The 20,289-nt window shown below is 30.4% G+C and overlaps 4 protein-coding genes across 7 annotated transcripts in view; 2 read left to right on the forward strand and 2 right to left on the reverse strand.

Moving 5' to 3' along the window:
* Positions 1-6,838: 6,838 nt before the first annotated feature.
* On the forward strand, positions 6,839-8,499 carry LOC126857847 (proline-rich protein PRCC). The gene is made up of 4 exons (XM_050607669.1): positions 6,839-7,075; positions 7,155-7,361; positions 7,439-7,498; positions 7,574-8,499. Exons 1-4 carry the CDS (start codon positions 7,022-7,024, stop codon positions 8,447-8,449), a joined length of 1,197 nt encoding a protein of 398 aa, XP_050463626.1. The 5' UTR covers positions 6,839-7,021; the 3' UTR covers positions 8,450-8,499.
* Positions 8,500-8,613: 114 nt separating this feature from the next.
* On the reverse strand, positions 8,614-9,715 carry LOC126857868 (hyaluronan mediated motility receptor-like). The gene is made up of 2 exons (XM_050607716.1): positions 9,543-9,715; positions 8,614-9,377 (listed from the first exon to the last, which is right to left on the reverse strand). Exons 1-2 carry the CDS (start codon positions 9,558-9,560, stop codon positions 8,616-8,618), a joined length of 780 nt encoding a protein of 259 aa, XP_050463673.1. The 5' UTR covers positions 9,561-9,715; the 3' UTR covers positions 8,614-8,615.
* Positions 9,716-9,907: 192 nt separating this feature from the next.
* On the forward strand, positions 9,908-13,439 carry LOC126857810 (nuclear pore complex protein Nup107). The gene is made up of 7 exons (XM_050607567.1): positions 9,908-10,219; positions 10,342-10,826; positions 10,969-11,176; positions 11,531-12,384; positions 12,477-12,794; positions 12,857-13,108; positions 13,203-13,439. The coding sequence occupies exons 1-7, from the start codon at positions 9,997-9,999 to the stop codon at positions 13,302-13,304; spliced, it is 2,442 nt and encodes an 813-aa protein (XP_050463524.1). The 5' UTR covers positions 9,908-9,996; the 3' UTR covers positions 13,305-13,439.
* Positions 13,440-13,451: 12 nt separating this feature from the next.
* Positions 13,452-20,289, reverse strand: part of LOC126857811 (protein Skeletor, isoforms B/C) — a 67,348-nt gene continuing 60,510 nt past the window's right edge. For all 4 annotated transcript variants that reach the window (XM_050607569.1, XM_050607568.1, XM_050607570.1 and 1 more), the window contains 2 exons: positions 19,921-20,215; positions 13,452-19,741 (listed from right to left, as the gene is read on the reverse strand). In XM_050607569.1, coding sequence (XP_050463526.1) covers positions 19,595-19,741; positions 19,921-20,215 — 442 coding nt within the window. In that variant the 3' untranslated portion in view covers positions 13,452-19,594. The remainder of the gene's footprint in view (positions 19,742-19,920; positions 20,216-20,289) is intronic.

Below are 20,289 nucleotides of genomic sequence, written 5' to 3' on the forward strand. Positions count from 1 at the left end.
ACAGCATAAATCCCTAAAAATGATTAAGAGACAACTTAAAGACGTCTCGTTGTCTTTTAAACATCTTGAAAATATCTTTTGACTTTTCTGTGCTGTTTGGATTTGCTGGACAATTTTAATGTATTTAATCTGTCCGGAAATTGATGTGAAGAATTTTAATTTTTAATATAAAACGGCAAACGGTGATTTTTGAGTTTTCTAAAACTATTCTAAGAGAATATTATCCCCATTATAAATTCCGAGAAAAGATAAGAAAGGAAGCTGAAAACGATCAGAATTAATTAGCGCGGATCGACTAACTCGCGCCGGTGAAAATTAAAACTCACGGCGGTTGACAGTCACTATATTACGTTTCGACTTGCAGTCACATGACTGTGTGCACATTCTCTCTTAGGGGATATAGTCGCGATGAATACACGTCGAACGATCGTACGGACCTGGCAAATTCATGTCATTTAGGATTGAACCTCGAAGCTAGAGGCCCGGCTCTCGCGGCGTTGATGTGTTGATATTAGTAGAGCTAATTTGATAGTTTAATCAATTTCCGTAAGCCGACGGGAGTTTAATAGTGATGTCATCATTTTCAACGGGGCACAATGAGGTTAATCTCGCTCGACGAGCTAATATTCGGAGAGTTAATAGAGTTTCAAATGCAGGCAGGACCCGTTATTTGCCCGCATCCGTTCGCGAGCGTATACGTACATCGAGGTATCGAGGCAATGAAAAAAGGATAAACCCGATCGCGCCGAGGGAGGAGATCTCTCGCAAGTCGCAACGATTCGCCGCGTTAAATAATATTTTGCGGAGATAATAGTATAGTACAAATAAAAAAGACGGACTTGATGTGTGCCCTCCCCCCGTCCCGTATTTTTCATGAAACGATTATAAACTTTAAGCAACGAAAAAACATACTACATCGACAAATCCACAGAATAAAAACGATCTTAATAAAGTACAATCTCTTGTAAAAAGATTTATCGATAATCACAACGATAATTTTGACAAAGTAAATTTAATGTAATAAGAAAAAATATATATGTAAAGAAGAAGTATTTAGTAGTACAATATAAAAAAAAAATATATATATATATAATTTAATTTCTCTCGGCACAATCAAAAATTTACGCGGCAGAAGTGGCTATAAAGTCGGCGGATTACGGAATTAAAGATTCGCGGATGTGTTTCGCAGTTTTCGTTCGGAGGCGGCCCTGGAGTCGAATCCCCAAGCGGGCATATTAGGTGGAGGTACGCAGTTAGGCAATAACCGCTGTCAATAGTACCCGGCCTCTCTCTCTCTCTCTCTCTCACTCACTCTCTTCCTGAAGTGGCTCCCACTTGAAAATGCTACTCGCTAAATTAGGTAGGTTATATGGGTTTCGTTTCATTTGCGAGCAAACTTTAATAAACGCTAAAATTGCGTAAAAGAGCAAGGTTTTCAGACGAGCGAATCAGGGTCGGGCTGATTTCCTGTATCTCGACGTAGACGGCGTATACAAATACCCCGTGAGCGGTTAAAAACCGCAACGGAATATTTGTGTTTGCGATTATTACATTTTATTAAATGGCAAATATAAATATAAAAAATAATCTTGCGGAAAATTGTAAAATAATATTCTTGAGAAACAACCGAAGAAGCGAGATATTTTTATCATATAAATGCGATAAGATCATCAAAACAATAACTTATCATATAATATATAATATATAATATATTGTGTATATATATATATATATATATATATATATATATAGCGTAATTTAATAAGAATTACAGAAATAAAAATTAAAAAAAATATTAAAATTTCAAATATCTTCTATTTAGCAATTATGGCAAATATTTTACAAAAATTTGCAAGAATTTACAAGAATTATATACTTCTTTTTCTTTACTTTTATTATATTTTTCTATATAATATATGCACTATTTATTTATAAAAAAAACAAAAACATTCTATCAAAGTTTATGAATTTTAATTAGCAAAATTAATATTTAATAACATGTTTGTGCGTTAAAATGTATATGTGTGCGTGATTTCTATACTTCATAAAATATTTTATTGCAAATAGAGACACTGTACCTTTTACGATTCCTTCCCTTTTCCCGCGAGTGCTCTCCTTTGCATCTTCTTAATCATTCATTCAATGAAAAATTTTTCTTTAATCCGATTCGAGAGCGACGAAATGTTTACACAAAAGTAACGAAAGGTTATAGCATCTCTCTCCACAACCATTGGATCGTAAAAGCAGTCGAAAACTTCACGATTGCCCGAAATTTTGCACCAAGTAATATGTGTGTCCTGAACGCGCGCCAAAACCGTTCTCTTATTCATCTCATGCTGTTTGAGTATCAATCTGCTGCCATCTAGTATCAAGCTTACAAAATAAATTTCGAAAGAATTTTAAATGAATACATGTTTGCACTTCAGATACAAGCATCCACTATAATCTATCCATCCAATTTTCCAATAATCAGTTAATCAGAACGGCATATTATTAATCGCGCATTTCAATTAGAAATTTAAATTTTTGATTAAATATCTATTAAGTCTATTACAGAGAGAAGCCTGAGAGGGTCACACCGCCGTTTTTTGTCAGATGCTTTTTCTGCAATAGCGCCAACTGAATCCATTTTAGAGCTTAGTGGAACTACATGGTCAGGTTCACTTTTTGTTGCCACGATAAAACAGTTGGTGCGTGTCCGTACTAAATCCGTACTAAATTATGAACTAAAATTTCAATAAAATATTATAAATTTATAAATGTTTTATTAATTGCGCACGATGTCATTTAATATATATTACGGACAGCGATAATAAGTTATTATTAAAGTTAAAAAAAAAATTAAAAATATTTTTACATATTATTCTCTACGAAGCTTTGATATTTGTTTATAAGCGCGAAACATTAATTAAACGTTAAAAAATATTATAAATACAATTATAATTATAATATTAGATTATAATTAAAATACAATTATAAGTTTACAAATTGATAATGTGCTATCAAATAAATTATATATTCAATTTAATCAAATATTTGTAATAATAATGCAAATAATTTGATACTGAGAGCATTAACATACTTGAACTTACACATATTTGCATAATATATACATATACACGTGTAAAATTTTTAACACAAAATATATATTACAATATGTTATGATAACGTATTATGATTTATTTTTCAAAATTTCCCGAAAAATAAATCTAATTATTTATTATTATAATTTTATTATTTTAATTTAATTTTATTAGTTTATTTAATTTATTTAATTTAATTTTATTTTATTATTTTAATTTCATTATTTTTATTATTTAATTATTTTTATTTTATTTCAAGCTTTTTTCTTAATATCCTAATAGTCCCTTTAGCCCTAATAATCGTACTTGCTGGCTGAACCAAAGGAAATCCGAGATTTTGAGAACATATCCTTAATTGCGCATTTTAATCGCGCGTTCTAATCATGTGCCCTATTCGCGTGTCCTAATCGCGATACCTTAATTATACTTTATATACCTCTCGCTACACATTTTAGCCAATATTGGCTGTCTATTTTGCATAGCCTATATCCATTCTTCAGGCCAGTTGGACCTACCTTTTGATGCTCCTGGCTACTTCTGATCGATCTCTAATCAGAGATCAAAAAAGGAAATACACATTCCTTTTATCGCCGGCTATTTATTGTCGCTGGCGAATAAGCGCAAGATTTTTCTGCGCCGATAAGGAGATAAACTCCTTCTTTTTCCGGGTAATTATTGTCGCCGGCAGATGAGCGTGAACATTTCACGCTCGTTGTCGATCGTGTAATTTTATGATCGTTCGTTAAACGTTCATAACTTTATTTTAACTGAGACAAGTTATCGAGCAAAATTTTGATTATAAAATCACGATAAATTATAATAAACAAACAAATTTGATTAAAATTTGTATAATAATATAATAATAATATATAATATTAATTTATAGAATGATATATAATAATATATAATTTATAAATAACATTAATTTATGTTATTCATTACAGATAACTTGATTGATTGATTATTTGGTCTTATATCAGTTAAAATAAAGTTTAAGAATAGTATCTAGAAACAAATTCTACGATGAATGAGCTATAAAAAATTACGATAATATCGGCGCATGTTATAAGAATAAGTTAGTCAACACACGTATGTAATCGATAAAATTACTAACATTCTTTATTCAATAAATAAGATAAAATCTATAAAGGAAAATGTTTTTTATAATCTTCCTTTTTTAATTTAGATTTTAATTTACTTTAGCAATAGATGTAATGCATATCAAAAGCAATAAATGTAATGCATATCAAAAGAAATTATTAAAAGTTAAGTTATCATTATTTAATACGTTTTTTAGCTCATCCATTTAAAAGTAACGGACTTATCTACAATATACAATCTACAATCTATATTTACAATCTCTACAAATCCGTTACTTTAAAATTAAATAAAAGTTTATCACTCACCGGCACTGATGCGCAACAGCGGAGTTGTTGGGCTTGAGGCTGCGTTGTCTGTAACAAATATGAAATTACAAATATAAAATTATAATTGAATAAGCAGCGATCAAAATATAATTAATATTTCAAAAAATTATTATTTTACATGACGAAATTTATATTTGATGCGTACGATAATTAACAGAAACATAACTATGAAACAAGTTTATAAATTCTAAAAAGACTATTTTTTTAATAATAAACTGTTTATATAAAAGTCTTTCTTTCTAATTTTCTCTTGTTTAATTCATTCAAATAATAAGACCAAATTAATGCGCGTACACGATTTTTAATAACTAATATACAAATAATAAATATTCACCCTTGGGTTGCTCCGCTGGTGCAAGATGCCTGTCCTAGGCCTCCTCCTCCTCTCAGGTTGATTCACACGCGCGATTCTTTAAAGAAACGGCACTCCCGCACTTTTATTAAAAAATACTTCCGCACTTGTACGCGCGATACTTTCAACGACACTCCCGCACTTTCGAATTTCGGCACGATCGAATGCCCGTTTCACACAAAAAAAATCGAACGATAAAGCGTCAATCAAAATATAATTAAACTTTAAATATTTAAAAAAAATAATTATTATTTATAAAGAAAGAGAAAAATCACGCCAAAACAATAATTTACAATTTTAATTTCTATCACTTTAACTCTTGATTAAACGTATATACATCACGCACCATATGCGCCTTGAGATTTATCGTTGTAATATAATTATATATTATTTAAGGTATGTAAAAGATAACTGATTATTAATCTTATCAAATTATTTCGCGGTACTTGTCACGATCGCGTTTAGGAAAGAAATTTGAGTATCTCGCACTGCTACTTTATTGTTCGAGAGTTGTTGAGCGAATGATAATACGTAGGAAAAGAATTGAGCGTCTCACCCCACCACAGTTTTTTTCTATTCGAGTGTCGCCGTATGAATAACAACAAAGCCGTGATAAACAATAGCGCGCCAATGTTTATATCGCCAAGGCCAGGCATTATATTAGGTATTGTGCTTATTTGCTGCCGAAATATTTTACGCACTATGACAAAATATTAAATTATATAAGTATTTGAAAATTATAAAGTAATTATTTATTAAACGATTAATGTATCATGCTCATCATCGTTATGTTAATTATTCGATTTAATCATTTTAAAGGATGTTCTTAATTTAAATTATATTTAGATCGTCAAAAAGTCAAATGATACAGCATCGTGGACAAAATATATTTGATTCTATGTATTGTTAGAAAAAAATATTTATTGTCCGTAAAAATTATAACGATACAATAATTTATTATTTGGTTTCCTATTACTTTAATTTTTATTTGATTAAATTAATAAAATAATTTATTTCATTAAATTACGAAATATGTGATTCGAGACCTATTGTCACTATATATATATATATATATATATATATATATATATATATATATATATATATATATATATATGAGGGGATATAATTACATATTATTTATAAAAAATATTTATAATTATTTATATTTATAATTATTTATAAATATTTATATTTAATATAATTAATAATTAAATATAATTATTAATTATATTTAATTATTAATTATAATAGCAAATAATTTCCCGATACTGATCGCGATCGCGTTTAGAGAATGTCGGAGCGTCTCGCAAAACCACCTTCCTACTCGAGTGTCGTCGCGCTAATGATAACAAAGTCGAAGTATGTAAATGACAGCGCGCCAGTATTTACGCCGCGTAATACATAATACATGGTGGTTGATATTTCGTTGCCGAAATATTTTATGTACTATGACACAGTATCTAGATCCAGTGTTAAAGAATGAAAGTCGTCAAATATTAGACAAAGATAGCATGCTTTGTATCATCATCTATCTTTGTCGTTTCAGTCCCTCTATTTTTCTTTTCTCAATTAATGAAGGCTTCTTTAGAAGAGGGGATGAAAAGACGGAGACAGAATGCAAAGCATGCTATCTCTGTCTAATATTTAATGATGATTATATATCTATCTATATATATATATATATATATAATCTATAGTATAATCTGTAGTATATATTAAAATAATAAAACATTACGCACGCAGCTAATAAAACATTAATAAATCCATAATATTTTATTGCAATTTTGATCCACAATTATGGATTATCACGGATACACACTAATCGGCCGTTTTACCGTAGCACCAAAAAATAAACTTGGCCATGCAGTTCCGCCACGGCTTTAAAATCCAGTTGACGCTACTGTACATACATCAGCTATTACAAGTACCGATACTAGATAATCAACTATGTCGATAAATTAGTAATCTTTTTAGTCAATTCTGAAGTATACAATCATAACGCGAACGAGATATACATCAGCAGCAGCAACTTGAGTGATCCAGTAATCCTAAATCCAGTAATCTCGAGACTTTTCGACTCTTCGAGCCTTGAGTATCTCCTCAACAGTGCCTGTGAGTGTACACAAGCAAGTGTAAATTATATTAGTCTATTAAAGATGAGTCTTGTAGCATATGACAGCAGTGATGAGGATTCTGAAAACGAGGGGAAGGTATTTGTACAGAATACATAGAAAATATAAATTATTTTTTTTATAAATATTACATCTATATTATTTAATAATATACTAGTTTAAGGATGAGAAAGAAGAAAACGACGATACAGAACATAACGTGAAAGATTTACTCAATATGCTACCAAAACCTAGAAATTTAAGTTCCGCAAAGAATATCAAAGAGAATGAGGATGATATCTTGTTGCAAAATAAAACAGAAAATCAATTCATAAAGCCAACAAAAAAGCAGACTGTGAAAATATCAGTGCCTTCTTTATCAGAGGTATGCATCATAGATATAGCAAGCATAAATACAAAATATAAATTGTTAAATTATATCTACATTATTTGATATATTAGTTTAAGGATCTTGAGGAAGAGAGGGAAGAAAAACCTGCTAAGATGATACAGTCATCACAAGTAAGTTTTTAAAGATTCCTTCAAATATAACTTTACTTGATGAGATTAAAATTCATGAATTGCTCATTATTTTAGAAAGGCTGTGGACTTTTTGCAATCTTAGGAGCACCAAAACATGAGACTACACGTAAACCTTTAATACCTCAAACTGTCAAGAATGCAACAGCACGAGCAAATATTCAACAATCAGAAATAACAAGGAAATCTAGTACAAGTCAGAATGATTCTAAAATAAAAAAACAAACTTTAGATAAATCGAATGAATCGAGTTTTGATGATGATGAAGAAGATACATCAGTAGATTTCTTTGGATTAGATACAAATAAAAATATATTGGACAACTCTGTATCAGCATTACTAGATCTAGAGTTATCTTCAGATGATCTTATATATAAGTCGAGTGCTAAAGAAGCCTCACTTGTAAAACATATAGATCATACAATACATAATTCTTCCTCCATTAATTCTGATATTTTAACAAATAATCAATCGAGTAATTCAAGCAAAACGTTAACAAGTAATGTTATAAATTTACCTAAGGAAGAAATATTATTAAAAAACAAAGCAGAAGTTGGTCCAAAACTACCTGTCCCTGAGCAAGAATATAATGTTGATATGCAAGGTAATGTAGCCTTTGATGAAAAAGCAATCGAGTATCTTTGTGGAAAACGAGGTACAAAACGCAAAGAGATGACAACATCAGATATTATTGAAATAAATGGTGAAGATATAAAACCAGATCAAAGAGAGTGGTTAGTGAAGGCATTGACAGAGGAACCTGTGCAGAGGCCAGTATCTATGCAAAGTTGTGGAATTAATTCACAATCCAAGAAGAAACATCAAATAACTTATCTAGCGCATCAAGCAAAAGCTATGGAATTAGAACTGAAAAATCAATGGTCTCAGAATAGAATGGCACGAAAACAAACAAAATCGAAATATGGTTTCTAAAAATAAAAAAGAATTTTGTAAAATTTTTTTATAATTATGTGTGGCACATGTATAATTTTTTTACTTATAACATATATTAATAATTACAAAGTAATAATTTATGAAAAGAAAAAAATGTATTATAGATACTGGAATATACAAATAAGTTTAAGAACAAAAATCAAAATCATTGAGTCTTTTCTAAAAACAGTTGTTCTAAGTTTTTATACTCTTTCCTTTTGTTTTCTAATAATAATTTAGCTTGTAATAAATTAGGCGGTAACTCATCGTATTGAGCAAGTGATTGATTAACATCTGCCAATTTGCTTGTGCTTTCTAAGTATAATTTATATTTATTTAATATCTTCTCGGGATAAAGTTCATCAATCTGCATATCATTTAAATCTGTTTCTAATTTCTCCACAGCTTGTTGATATTCTTTCAATTTTGTAGATAATAGAACCTTGTTACAGTATAAAGTGTCTTTATCCTTCTCTGTAGTGTCAATAGTATTCTGGAGAGAATCAACTGCATCTTGCAGATGATCGAGCTTTGTCTGTAATCTCATAGAACTTCTAAGTAATTTATCATATATCACTGACATTCGTTTCTCGTCTCGTTGTCGCCTTTTTTCCTCTATAATCTTACGTTCTCTAATTACACGTAGCGCAGTTTCATCAAATTCAAATAACTTCTCGGCATTTAAAATCAAAGACAATTTCTCCAAACCTTCTTTCACATCATTTGGCAGCATCTCAACTTCAAGATGTAATTTGGATAACAAACTAGTAATCTCCTTTGTAAATGTAACATTCTCTTCTGTTGTTTCCGATATGCTTCTTTGCAAGTGTCGAAGCAACAAGCTCTCTTCAACAGACACGTTCCCATTCTGACACTTTATGACACCAGTTGCAGCAGAAATTGAATCATTGTATGAAAGTGATACTGCCTATTTTTAATTAATATAATTAATGCATTATCTTACGAAATTATTATCATCTAATAATAATAGCTATTGATAATTTATATTTTATATCATCAACAATTAATAATAAAGTTGAAGCATTATTTTATTTAATATTAAAAAAGTAAAACTTGTCAAAAATAAATTTACCTCATTGTTATCCATCATTGTTATCCAATTGTTTTGATTTAATCTTAAAATGACAGCTGACAATTACTACCGTTACTGTCGAAATAAATTGTTGAAGTTGAATTTGAATAATGTATCAGAAAACAGAGAAAGAGAGATGTCGTGTCTGCGCTTTAGGACATTATATTCGTCAGTTTAGTCACATGTGTCAGATGTATGTTGATTGGCTATCAGATAGAAAATTTCTATGGTTTCGAAAGTTGCTCGCAACGTCAACCAATCAATACGTCCAGCAAAGCTTGTCGTACGATAAATGTAAAAGCACCATTACTGACATTACATTGCCGCGCATGCGTGAAAAATTTTGCCCAAACAACAATATTTCATTGAAACGCGTATACCGGCTGACTGCCTGTACAAATGGTTTTATGAATAATTGCATTTCCACCACAAGATTAACGAAATTTGCAATATAATGGCACGCTTGGAAAAAAATGATATCACTATCAGAGAAATGATGGATGATAGTGCAGCGACTGGAGCAATTTTAAAAGCGAATGAACCGTGGCGAGAAGCTAAAGCGAAACTCTATTATGATTTCTTGCAGAGCATGCAAGCACACTTTTCTGAAACACAGATCTTTGATACGATCGGAGATTTTATACAGAATTGTGCAGACACATTGGATATAATGAGAGGTACAGAAAAATATATATATATATCTTTATTCAATTATATTTTATATTTTATAATAATTATAGCAAGCGTTTTGTGCATATTAAAAATTTCATTGAAACAATATTACTATTTATCTTGATAGATATGCAATCAAAAGTTGAAAATATGGAAATAGCTCAAGAGGAAATTTCTTTAGAGAGCGAGAGAAATACATGGAGATTAATATATTGCCTTTATCAAAACCGTATAAGTAGTGCCGGTTTATCTACTCAAATGGAACACGATGGACATATAAATAATAATTATATTTCTGAAAAGAATGTTATAGAAAATTTGTATAAATCTGAGAGTTATATTAGGGAATATCAATTGATTATTGACTGGTTAGAGAAGAATGCTCTAGATCAAGCAGATAGATATCCAACTGTAGAACTTTTTACCGATAAGACAGTGGCTTGGGAGAATACAGTTCATCAATTGCACAATAAAAGTTTAGGAATTTCATTTAGCTCATCCAGACCACTAGTATCATTTCTTGATCCTGATGCACCAATACGAGAAGGTAGACAATTACATGATCTAGACAAAGAAGATGATGCCAGACTTGAAAAAAGAATGTTTATAGAGGTATAAATAAACTATATTTTTTTTTTATATAATCAGTTATAAAAATTTGCACACTTTCAACAAAAATATATAGCCATAAGTATAATTTGGAAGAAGAAATAAAGTATAATCGTCTTGTACTTTAAAAAATTATCTATTGTAGGTACGTTGTGGACGTCTTCAAAAAGCACAAGCATTAGCTATGCATTGTGGTCAACCTTGGAGAGCTGCTTGTTTATTGGGCTGGATTCCTAATCATGATCCAAATTACAATAATCCATCTACAGACATTAAATTACCAATTGAAGGGAATCCCAATAGAAGTCTTTGGAAGATGTGTGCTTGGGAACTGTCTCAAGATAAACGCATAGGTAAATATCTCTTTAACTGCTACACTCTATTTGTATATGAAAATCTTATCTCGGCATGCTAATGTGTGTCATTGTGCAATTGTATGCATTATAAAAAATAATATAAATTATTAATATAAAAACTATCAAAACATCCTTTTATATATATATATATATATATATATATATATATATATATATATAAATTATATTAATTTATATTATCCCCCCTAAATAAGAAATTATAAAAATTTTAATCATAAATATTATTCAGTTTTTAATTAATACTAACTTATAATGCATCTTATAAATTTAATTTTATATTTATTTATATGAATATAACATGAATATAAATAAGAGATTTCTGCTATACAGGTATATTTTATCGTGCCATATTTGCAAGTCTTTGTGGAAATGTCCAACTACTACTACAGATAGCATCATCTTGGCAAGATGCATTGTGGGCATATGTGAAGACTCTTCTAGATATCAAAGTCGAATCAGCATTGAGATCAATGATGGTGAAAATGTATAGTCCTATGCCAGAAGAATATTGGAAAAACGAAATCTCGTTAGAGGACGCATTCAAGGGATTGCATGCATCGAAAAATTCAGTAATACGGGCCCAATCTAATAAACCTGATCATTTAATACAAAAATATATAATATTAGATCAAATACCAAAACTAATGGAGGAAATTGAAACTATGATTGATGTCGGAATTTGTGATTCGCAATTCCTCAGATTCCTGGCACATCTAATATTATTCTTTAGACAAATCGGGCGAAGTACAAAAGATAAAGTAGAAGACAAAGTATTACTGGCATATGTTTGTGTTCTTATAGAGATAGGCGACCCGACTTTAGTCGCGTTCTATACAGCTACACTGCCTCAAGAGGAACAAATAACTAATTATGCCCGTTATTTAGAAGATGTTAAAGAGCATGAACAGCGCAAAAGATGTTTACGCGCAGCAGAGGATGCAAATTTGAATATAGAAGCGATCACGAAATTAGTGGTGGAAAATATACGTAAGAAAGACATAGAATCCGAACCAATGGATCTGAAAGGAACTATAACTGATGCAGATATGGATAAGATTAATGCATTAGATTGGCTGATTTTTTATCAAAATCAGAGAGAAGAAGCTTTACGGCAGACAAACGCGCTCATTAGATATTTCTTAACTAAGGAGAAGCTCGATGCAGCGCGGAAAGCGTTTAATAAGGTACAAATCAAGAAATAATACACAATATAAGCTATGTAAATTGCTTTGATTAATTTATAATTAAATGATATTTATTTATTTATGTTTTATAGATACCATCAGATTCAATTGAATCGGTTATGGCCGAATATTCGGGTATGGAATGCACACTCACGAATCTTACAATAACTAATAATTTATCCAAACAAGCGGCTGCTTCGATAAGAGAGTATCTCTGTTATAAGACGTACCTTGACGCCCAGGAAGGTTTCGACGAATGGTTCTCTCACTATCATCATGGTAAACCTGTGCCACCAGAGGAATTATCAACATATGCCACTTTTACAGAAAAAGTTGCATATGATCATAGAAAGACACAGTATAATCAAGAATTGGAAAGATGGAAATCTACGATGCAGCATCACACAAAGGTAAGAAATATTAAGAAAAAATATAACAGAAACATAAAATATCTATGGATATCCATTTTCAGGCTGTGAAACAGTTATTATTTAATGTTCTGTTGTTCCCTGATGGCGGTTGGCTCATCGATTCCAAAAACAGCAACGGCGAATCGTGCATATCTGAAGGCGAGCTCAGAGAACATCAGTTGCAGAAGCTGCGTGAATTTTGCATTCCTAAAGTCACACTTTTACTACATTCGGTTATGTCAGAAATGAACGAGCATGACGGCTGTATTCAACTGGCAGACATACTCGCCTCTGAGCAACATCAACTATACAAAGTATGTATTAACAGCAAAATATAAATCATTTGAAATATATTTATACATGAACTCTACAAAAATATACATGTATTAACTTAATATCTTCCTATAGGTATTCTCAAAAGGAAGATTACGTGAAATATTCAAAAAGATCTGTGAATCTTCTCTCATTCTAATGGATCAAAAGAAAGATCCTTGGGGATATCCAAAATAGATTTTAAATACATAATATATTTTGTCTAGTACATTTACTGTATGAAAAAAAAACTATATGTGTACAGTGATATGTTATTTATATTATAGAACATTTTTATAGCCATCGTGCATTAAACAGACATATTAAATGTAAGTCTCTTCAACCTTTTTCTTTTTTATAAAACCAGTTTATTGTCAACCACAAGAAGTGAATATAAAATTTGATATAATGTTCAATAATTCATAATCATAATATATCATATACTTCGTGATTACTTATATATGTTCCATTTACCCAATAATATTAATAAATATAGCTCTATCAAAGCCATTAAGATTAATGTATGAAACGTGACAAAACTCATGAAAAAAGAGCAGAAACATCCTGAGATACATTTCGCAGCGATACTTAGAACTCGATGACAGTTGATAGACACTTCTAATACACTTATTTGTATCCTGATCAAATTACACAATATCATCGAATATAGAAATTCACGCACGACAACGAATTAACATCAATACAAGAATACAAGAATAATATTCTGAAATAAGAAATTACATTTCATATAAATGAATATTGTATATCAAAAAGTCGTTAATTGAACGGTTCATTAAATAATTTATTCTATTGTCAAAGAGAACGATGTGCATTTCTTTTGTCGGCGAGAGCAATATTCTTTTTGAAAAAAGAATTTATCTTCCTTCAAACGTTTAACGTAATTTTGCACATCACAAGCATGCGCCTTTCAAATAACGCTAATAAATCAACCGAGATATTTACGAAACAGTATGTTACATATAGACTATATAAAGAAAATTAACATTTTCGACAGAGTATCTCCTATTTAAATTATGACCGAAAATTTTACAGCGTTCACGTAATACTCCACGACAATACTTTTTCTTTTATCTTATAAGATATGTCAAATTACGATTTAAACGGTAAGGATTGACTTATTAAGTGATTATTTTACGTGGTTGCTCGCAACACGAGGGAAAATCGTGCGCTTCGATATCTTAATACCTTCTAGACGAGTTAACTCTCAAAGGGAATGAATAAACAGATATAGATATTATTTAGAATAACTTTCTCTAATATATATATATATATATAGATGAGAAAAAAGCATTATGGATTAATACATCAAACGGAGAGACCGTTGCCTGAAGAGACAAAAAAGTATTCAATATCACGTATGTGTCCGCGCTGGAAGATACAAAATCTTAAAGAGTTGCGAAGCTCTATACTGTGAGTATAAGTCTAAAAAATGGCTAACAAAAAATGCTCAAGCATGTTTAAATAATTTTGTTGGATTTTCCGACATTTTTTAGTCATATGTTTGTTGTTTCTATATTTACGAAATTGATTAAATGGACTTATCTAATAATGTCAGTCGACGAGATTATTATTTTTCATCTTTCAGCGCGATGCTACGTAACAGTTATCCTGACGTTTATTTCCATAAAAGAAGTGTCACGTGCAAATGTTCGCTTCCATAATTATTTGCACAATTTCGAATTTAAATTCGTCCCTAATACAACTTGATGCGCATCGGGAGATCGGCGCGAGTAATTTTGCACGCGTATTAACGAATCATGTATTTATTCGAGACGGGAGTGTCCTGTCTCCTCGAATAGAGGGAATAACGATTAGACGATTAAGTGTGAAAGTTAATTGTTAGTTACAAGCTAGCCTAACACATAAACGTTGAAGAGAAACAAAAGGTTGACAATTTAAATGTTTTTCAGATACAATTCGACTGGCGCGGCGACAAGTCGTGTGAGACGATCAATCTTGTTTACCGATTCCAATCTAATCATGAAACGCCCTACAATATTAATAGATGCATTTCTTGCGTGTAATGATATATGTACATAAAAGGTGCTTTTCGAGATAACCATTATCCGCCTTATCAGATTTTTTCCAATAAAATCATTGATTCTCGTAAGAATAATTCTCTTTGATTCATTCCGAGAATCGAATATCAATATCAACATCCGTTAGCGTTACTAAACTGTCAATTTTTTTTTATCTATTGACAAAACTTGAATTTACTGAAAGAGACAATGAGACAATAAGACAATAAGAAACTAAGAAAACTAATAGAATTATCAGCTATATAAAGTACCTAAATTTGAAAAATCTTAATTGATAGCGCTGTAAAGAATTAACTAAACGGAAAGTATTACTTTTTGTCGTAAATTGGAGATCTAATTTTTTAAAATCATAAAAAAATATTTCAAGATTTGTTTTAACATCTTTAAATTATGAAGTCCACAATTATTTATTTTTCTCGGAGATTGAAAAATCATAGTTTAATAAATTTTTCCTTTTTGATTCTTCTCTTTTCGTTAACTAACTCGGCCTAATGATATCTCGCATTTTCTTCTAGATGTAGCTATGTATGTACAACATAGAGATATAAAGAAAAAAATAAGTATCGCTTATGTTGTTGCAATCGTCCCAAAATTGCCATACTTTACACATTGCACACCACAAAAAAAAATCTTTTATGAAACGCAATATTTGCAAAGATATTGAGCGTAATATGATTCATCTTTTTCTTATTCCATACATATTAACAATGCTTCTCAATTTTTGCTTAAATGCAAAGTTTAAAATAATTATCCTCGATCTCTTATAACTATAATTATTCGTTTTTACCGAGGAATTACAAGACCATTCGTATTTAAACAATTGTTTTTATAATATATTGTCGAAATTATTAATCTGCGCAAGTATACGCAAAGTTGTGTTTAATTTTGAAATGCATAAGTAATAAGAAAAAAAATAAAACGAAAATGCATAAGAAATTTCTGCAATATCGCGTTAATTTCGTTAAACGTTAAAATATTTTACGAGTGAATGGCAATATAACTATAAAATACATATTAATTACCAATACCAATCATTAATAACTGATTCATATTAATAATAGAACTTATATATATAATTAATAATATAATTCCTAGTTTAAGTATTAGTGTTTGTGTTAAAAATAAATCGATATTATCATAAAATAATTGTAGTATACTTGAATAATATTGCTTAAAATGTTTCAAAAAGCGAAAGTATAAAATCTAAAAAAAAGGGCATAAATTTGAAATATAACGGAAAATATGCTAAAGATGTCATTTCGAAACTGTTTTGTAAAATCTGCCTATTAATGCGATTATATATTTAATTCTTGTCGGAATTCCGTTACTTATGGAAAATTGCATAAACATTCAATAATCCATACGTGATAATGTGAGATACATTTTAAGTTGCATTCTATCCCATTGCACACTTTTGTCGCTCTGCACGTACCTTATACATATAGTAATCGTGCATGGATGGAAGCTTATAAATAGACCGTTTTAGTATATGTTAATTTAAAGATAAGACTAAAACTGTAAGAACATTACATGCTAAATGTTACCGCTATTACAATTCGAAATCACGTTTGAAACTGTACAACATTGACGATATAGCCGCTCGCATGCCATGCCGGATGACTATTTTCAATTTAGTCTCCAGAAAATGCTCTCGTAAATACATTTCCTTTATCTCCTTTTTATACGTATTAATGTACAGTAATATAGTTGAAAAGTTTTCTTAGGATCTAAGCTATTATTTGTCACTTATGAACTAACAACTTGGGACGTTATCGGGCTGCTCCTGGAAAAATGGGAATGAGAAAAAATGACATAAATTGAATGCTAAACATCATCATTGGGAGAACAAATAAAATTCTCGAACAAGCAAATAAAATTCGACTTTAAAAGATGTACATAAAAATTATTAACTTTTTGTCTGTATTTTAGAAATAAATTTTTTCTTTTTTTGTTAAATGTAATTTTTTAAAACAAAATTTAAACAAGTAACGTTCTAAAAAAAAACACAAGAAAACTTTTGAGAAAAGAATCAAATATTTGTACTTATACTTGAGGTAAAGCTTATTAAATGTTTCAGCTTAACTTTATTCATTGTTGAAATTATAATAAAATTTTATTTGTACCTACAGTTTCTACGAATGATATATTTATTTATATATTGTATGTATGTTATTGTCTCTATATATTATCTGTACATGTATTATGCGAATATGGAACACTTCACCTATGTGACTTACGACTTATTCTTTATTGCAGAATATAGTACACGGTTTATATTTTGTTTCGTACATTTATAGAATCGAATGATTGATCCGTACATGTTTAATTCGTTATGTAAATTTTCGAGCTTTAAATATATAATGATCAAAAAAAGTAAAACACACAGCCATTTCTGGGAGCAGCCCGCTTCAATATTGAAAATCCTGCAAGTTGATATTTTATTATTGTCATTCACAGAAGTAGGAGTTTTATCCGCTTACAAACTAGAATCTGTTACTTTCAAAGGATTTTTTAGAAAAAGAAAACAAAAGAATGAAAAATATAGCGATAATCTACATTTCGAGCAAAGATATTTCGTTATTGATCTTTCAAAGATTGCTCTCAAATATTGTCATATTGAAAATTCAGCGACACAAACATCGAGATTAAGTGTGTATTATTATTGTCATTTATTTACGTACACAGTAATTAGTACGAGGCCCTACTTAATGATCTTAACATTTTTTACGTCTCACCCTTCGTAAAGCTATAGATAATCTAAGTTTCAGAGTTTTCTGTTCTGTATGTGTATGATACTTGTGTATATATGTATGTATATATATATATATATATATATATATATATATATATATATATGTATGCGCATGTAATTAAATAGACTGGTCTTTGTGTAAGCAAATAATTTTCTGCTGTAAATTTTGTGGACACCTCGGCACTTAGGAGCTGGACATATATTGAAAATTTTTACGCGAGAAACATTACACTAAATTCACTACCCTAAATTGATTATATATTCCACTGATTTCTCTTGGTTGCATATATCCCTTGCACGTTTCGCGATTATTGATTATAAGTAGATTTGCCACAGACCGTTTTTCTTTATTAACAATTTTATACGCGCACGCAACTTTTATATAATTTATATAATTTGCGGAAAATTATTTTTTAATTCCACATACAAATGTGCAATTATAATTATGTCACTCTATAAATAACTGTTTAATTAAAATCGTATTGAATATTTGAAGAAACAGTTTTGAAAAACGGAGTTTCTTCTATAATATTTTCTAAAAATATAATATAAACTATAGCTTTTTACCTATATGCTATACGCTTCACGCACAAGAGACCAGTTCCAAAGTACTGCACGGTGTCCCTTTGCCGAGTGGGTCCTAATCCTTGTAAAGAGACATTTATTTATCTGTACCCAAGGCACATTTTATACTTTCATTCCGTTTTAGGAAGGTCCACACTCTATATAGTATATACATATTATAGCATTGTTACACGTATAGGGGATAGTTTGTAACCTGCATCACCCTTAAATATTACTTTTTTGCTTTACTTTCTTGTACATAATTCACATTTCGTTAGCGATCCTCTCCCATTGACTATGCTACGTATTATTGTCAAGTCGACAGCATTTATAAATGTACTTCTTACATACTATTGTCGATTTAAAGTTACATTAAGATCAACTATAGCTTTGTGCAAAATTTACATTGTACATGTACTGTTGATGCTTTCATCTTTCCTGCATCAAATTTTATATGTAGATGTAATCATATATACTAATCAGCTCAACCCTGGATATCATTTATCCTTCTCCTAATAATAAACGCCCGTTCGTTATTGTCAGAATTTCTTCGGTTATCCAGTCCTGATCGTAATTATTGTCAGAATATATCATTGATTAATCAGATCTGATCACAATTATTGTCAGAATCTCATTGATTACCCAATTCATCATTATTGTCTCAGTTCGATTTTATATTGTTAAAGAATATTGAAATTTAGCGTCTCTGTGTACATGTCTGCATACATGTATGCGTGTGTGTGTGTGTGTGTGTGTGTGTGTGTGTGTGTGTGTGTGTGTGTGTGTGTGTGTGTGTGTGTGTGTGTGTGTGTGTGTGTGTGTGTGTGTGTGTGTGTGTGTGTGTGTGTGTTTGTATATGTATATGTATATATTATATATAATATATATCATATAATATGAAATATTTTGAATCTGATAGGTCTTAAAAATATTTTGCTAATCTTTTATCTTAAAAGTAAATCTCTTACATGCTAAATACTTTCTTACAACCTTGTATGTGTTTCGTCGATTTAATAATCGTGTGTATAATTTTCGTGATCTTAAATCGACCATCTTTCATTATCTTCGTCTTCCATCACTTGTTCCGCGTAAAAAGAAGAAACCCTAACAATTCATCTCGAGAATAAAAGGAATGCGATGATAGATGTTACAAACGTTGTAAACCCGGACAAAACTTGATTGATGCTGTTAATATTTCCCTGCGACAGGGCTGAGCTAACCACATTGATCTTCCAGCCCAAATGATTGTGCGTATAACACTGAAGAAGATATATAAAAGTTAATAAAAAGTTTTATATAACATATTTAAAAAAATGTATAATCAAATAACTTTTAATAAAAAGCTATTTTTATATCGTTGAAATAATTTTGATCTTTATGCAAATAATTGGTTGACTCTCTGTCCTTCAATTTTTCCTTAAAATAAAAATTCACATACCTGATAATAAACTAAATCCGGTGTATCCTTTTCTACTGTCCATATGAGCTTGGCAGGTTCACCCTTCTCGCACTTGAGTTCGAGCGTTTTAAAGAAGCTTTCAAACGTCTCATAGTTATCTGCGTTGTCCACCGTGGTGCGGACCCATTCGCAGTAACGGCCTGCTGCAGTCGGAAAGGGATATCCGGTGGAATCATACTTCACGCCAGCAAATACCTTTTGCTCCATTTGTTCCGCTTCAGATTTCTGTCCAAAACCACCCTCCGGACTGTCAGTTATGTAGAAGGGATGATATCTATCGATGAACATTACGTATCAATGTTGTAGCGGGGATATAGATCTAAAATGTACGTATACTTTGAGATGTCA

Source organism: Cataglyphis hispanica, chromosome 23, assembly GCF_021464435.1.
Source record: "Cataglyphis hispanica isolate Lineage 1 chromosome 23, ULB_Chis1_1.0, whole genome shotgun sequence".
NCBI lineage: Eukaryota > Metazoa > Arthropoda > Insecta > Hymenoptera > Formicidae > Cataglyphis > Cataglyphis hispanica.

Bases quoted from the DNA above. Each gene is read 5' to 3' on its own strand.
- LOC126857847 (XM_050607669.1), top strand. From the start codon at position 7,022: ATGAGTCTTGTAGCATATGACAGCAGTGATGAGGATTCTGAAAACGAG. The intron at 7,076-7,154 runs GTATTTGTACAG...ATAATATACTAG, and splicing joins ATTCTGAAAACGAGGGGAAG to TTTAAGGATGAGAAAGAAGA. The intron at 7,362-7,438 runs GTATGCATCATA...TTGATATATTAG, and splicing joins CAGTGCCTTCTTTATCAGAG to TTTAAGGATCTTGAGGAAGA.
- LOC126857810 (XM_050607567.1), top strand. From the start codon at position 9,997: ATGGCACGCTTGGAAAAAAATGATATCACTATCAGAGAAATGATGGAT. The intron at 10,827-10,968 runs GTATAAATAAAC...TATCTATTGTAG, and splicing joins AAAAAAGAATGTTTATAGAG to GTACGTTGTGGACGTCTTCA. The intron at 12,385-12,476 runs GTACAAATCAAG...TATGTTTTATAG, and splicing joins CGCGGAAAGCGTTTAATAAG to ATACCATCAGATTCAATTGA.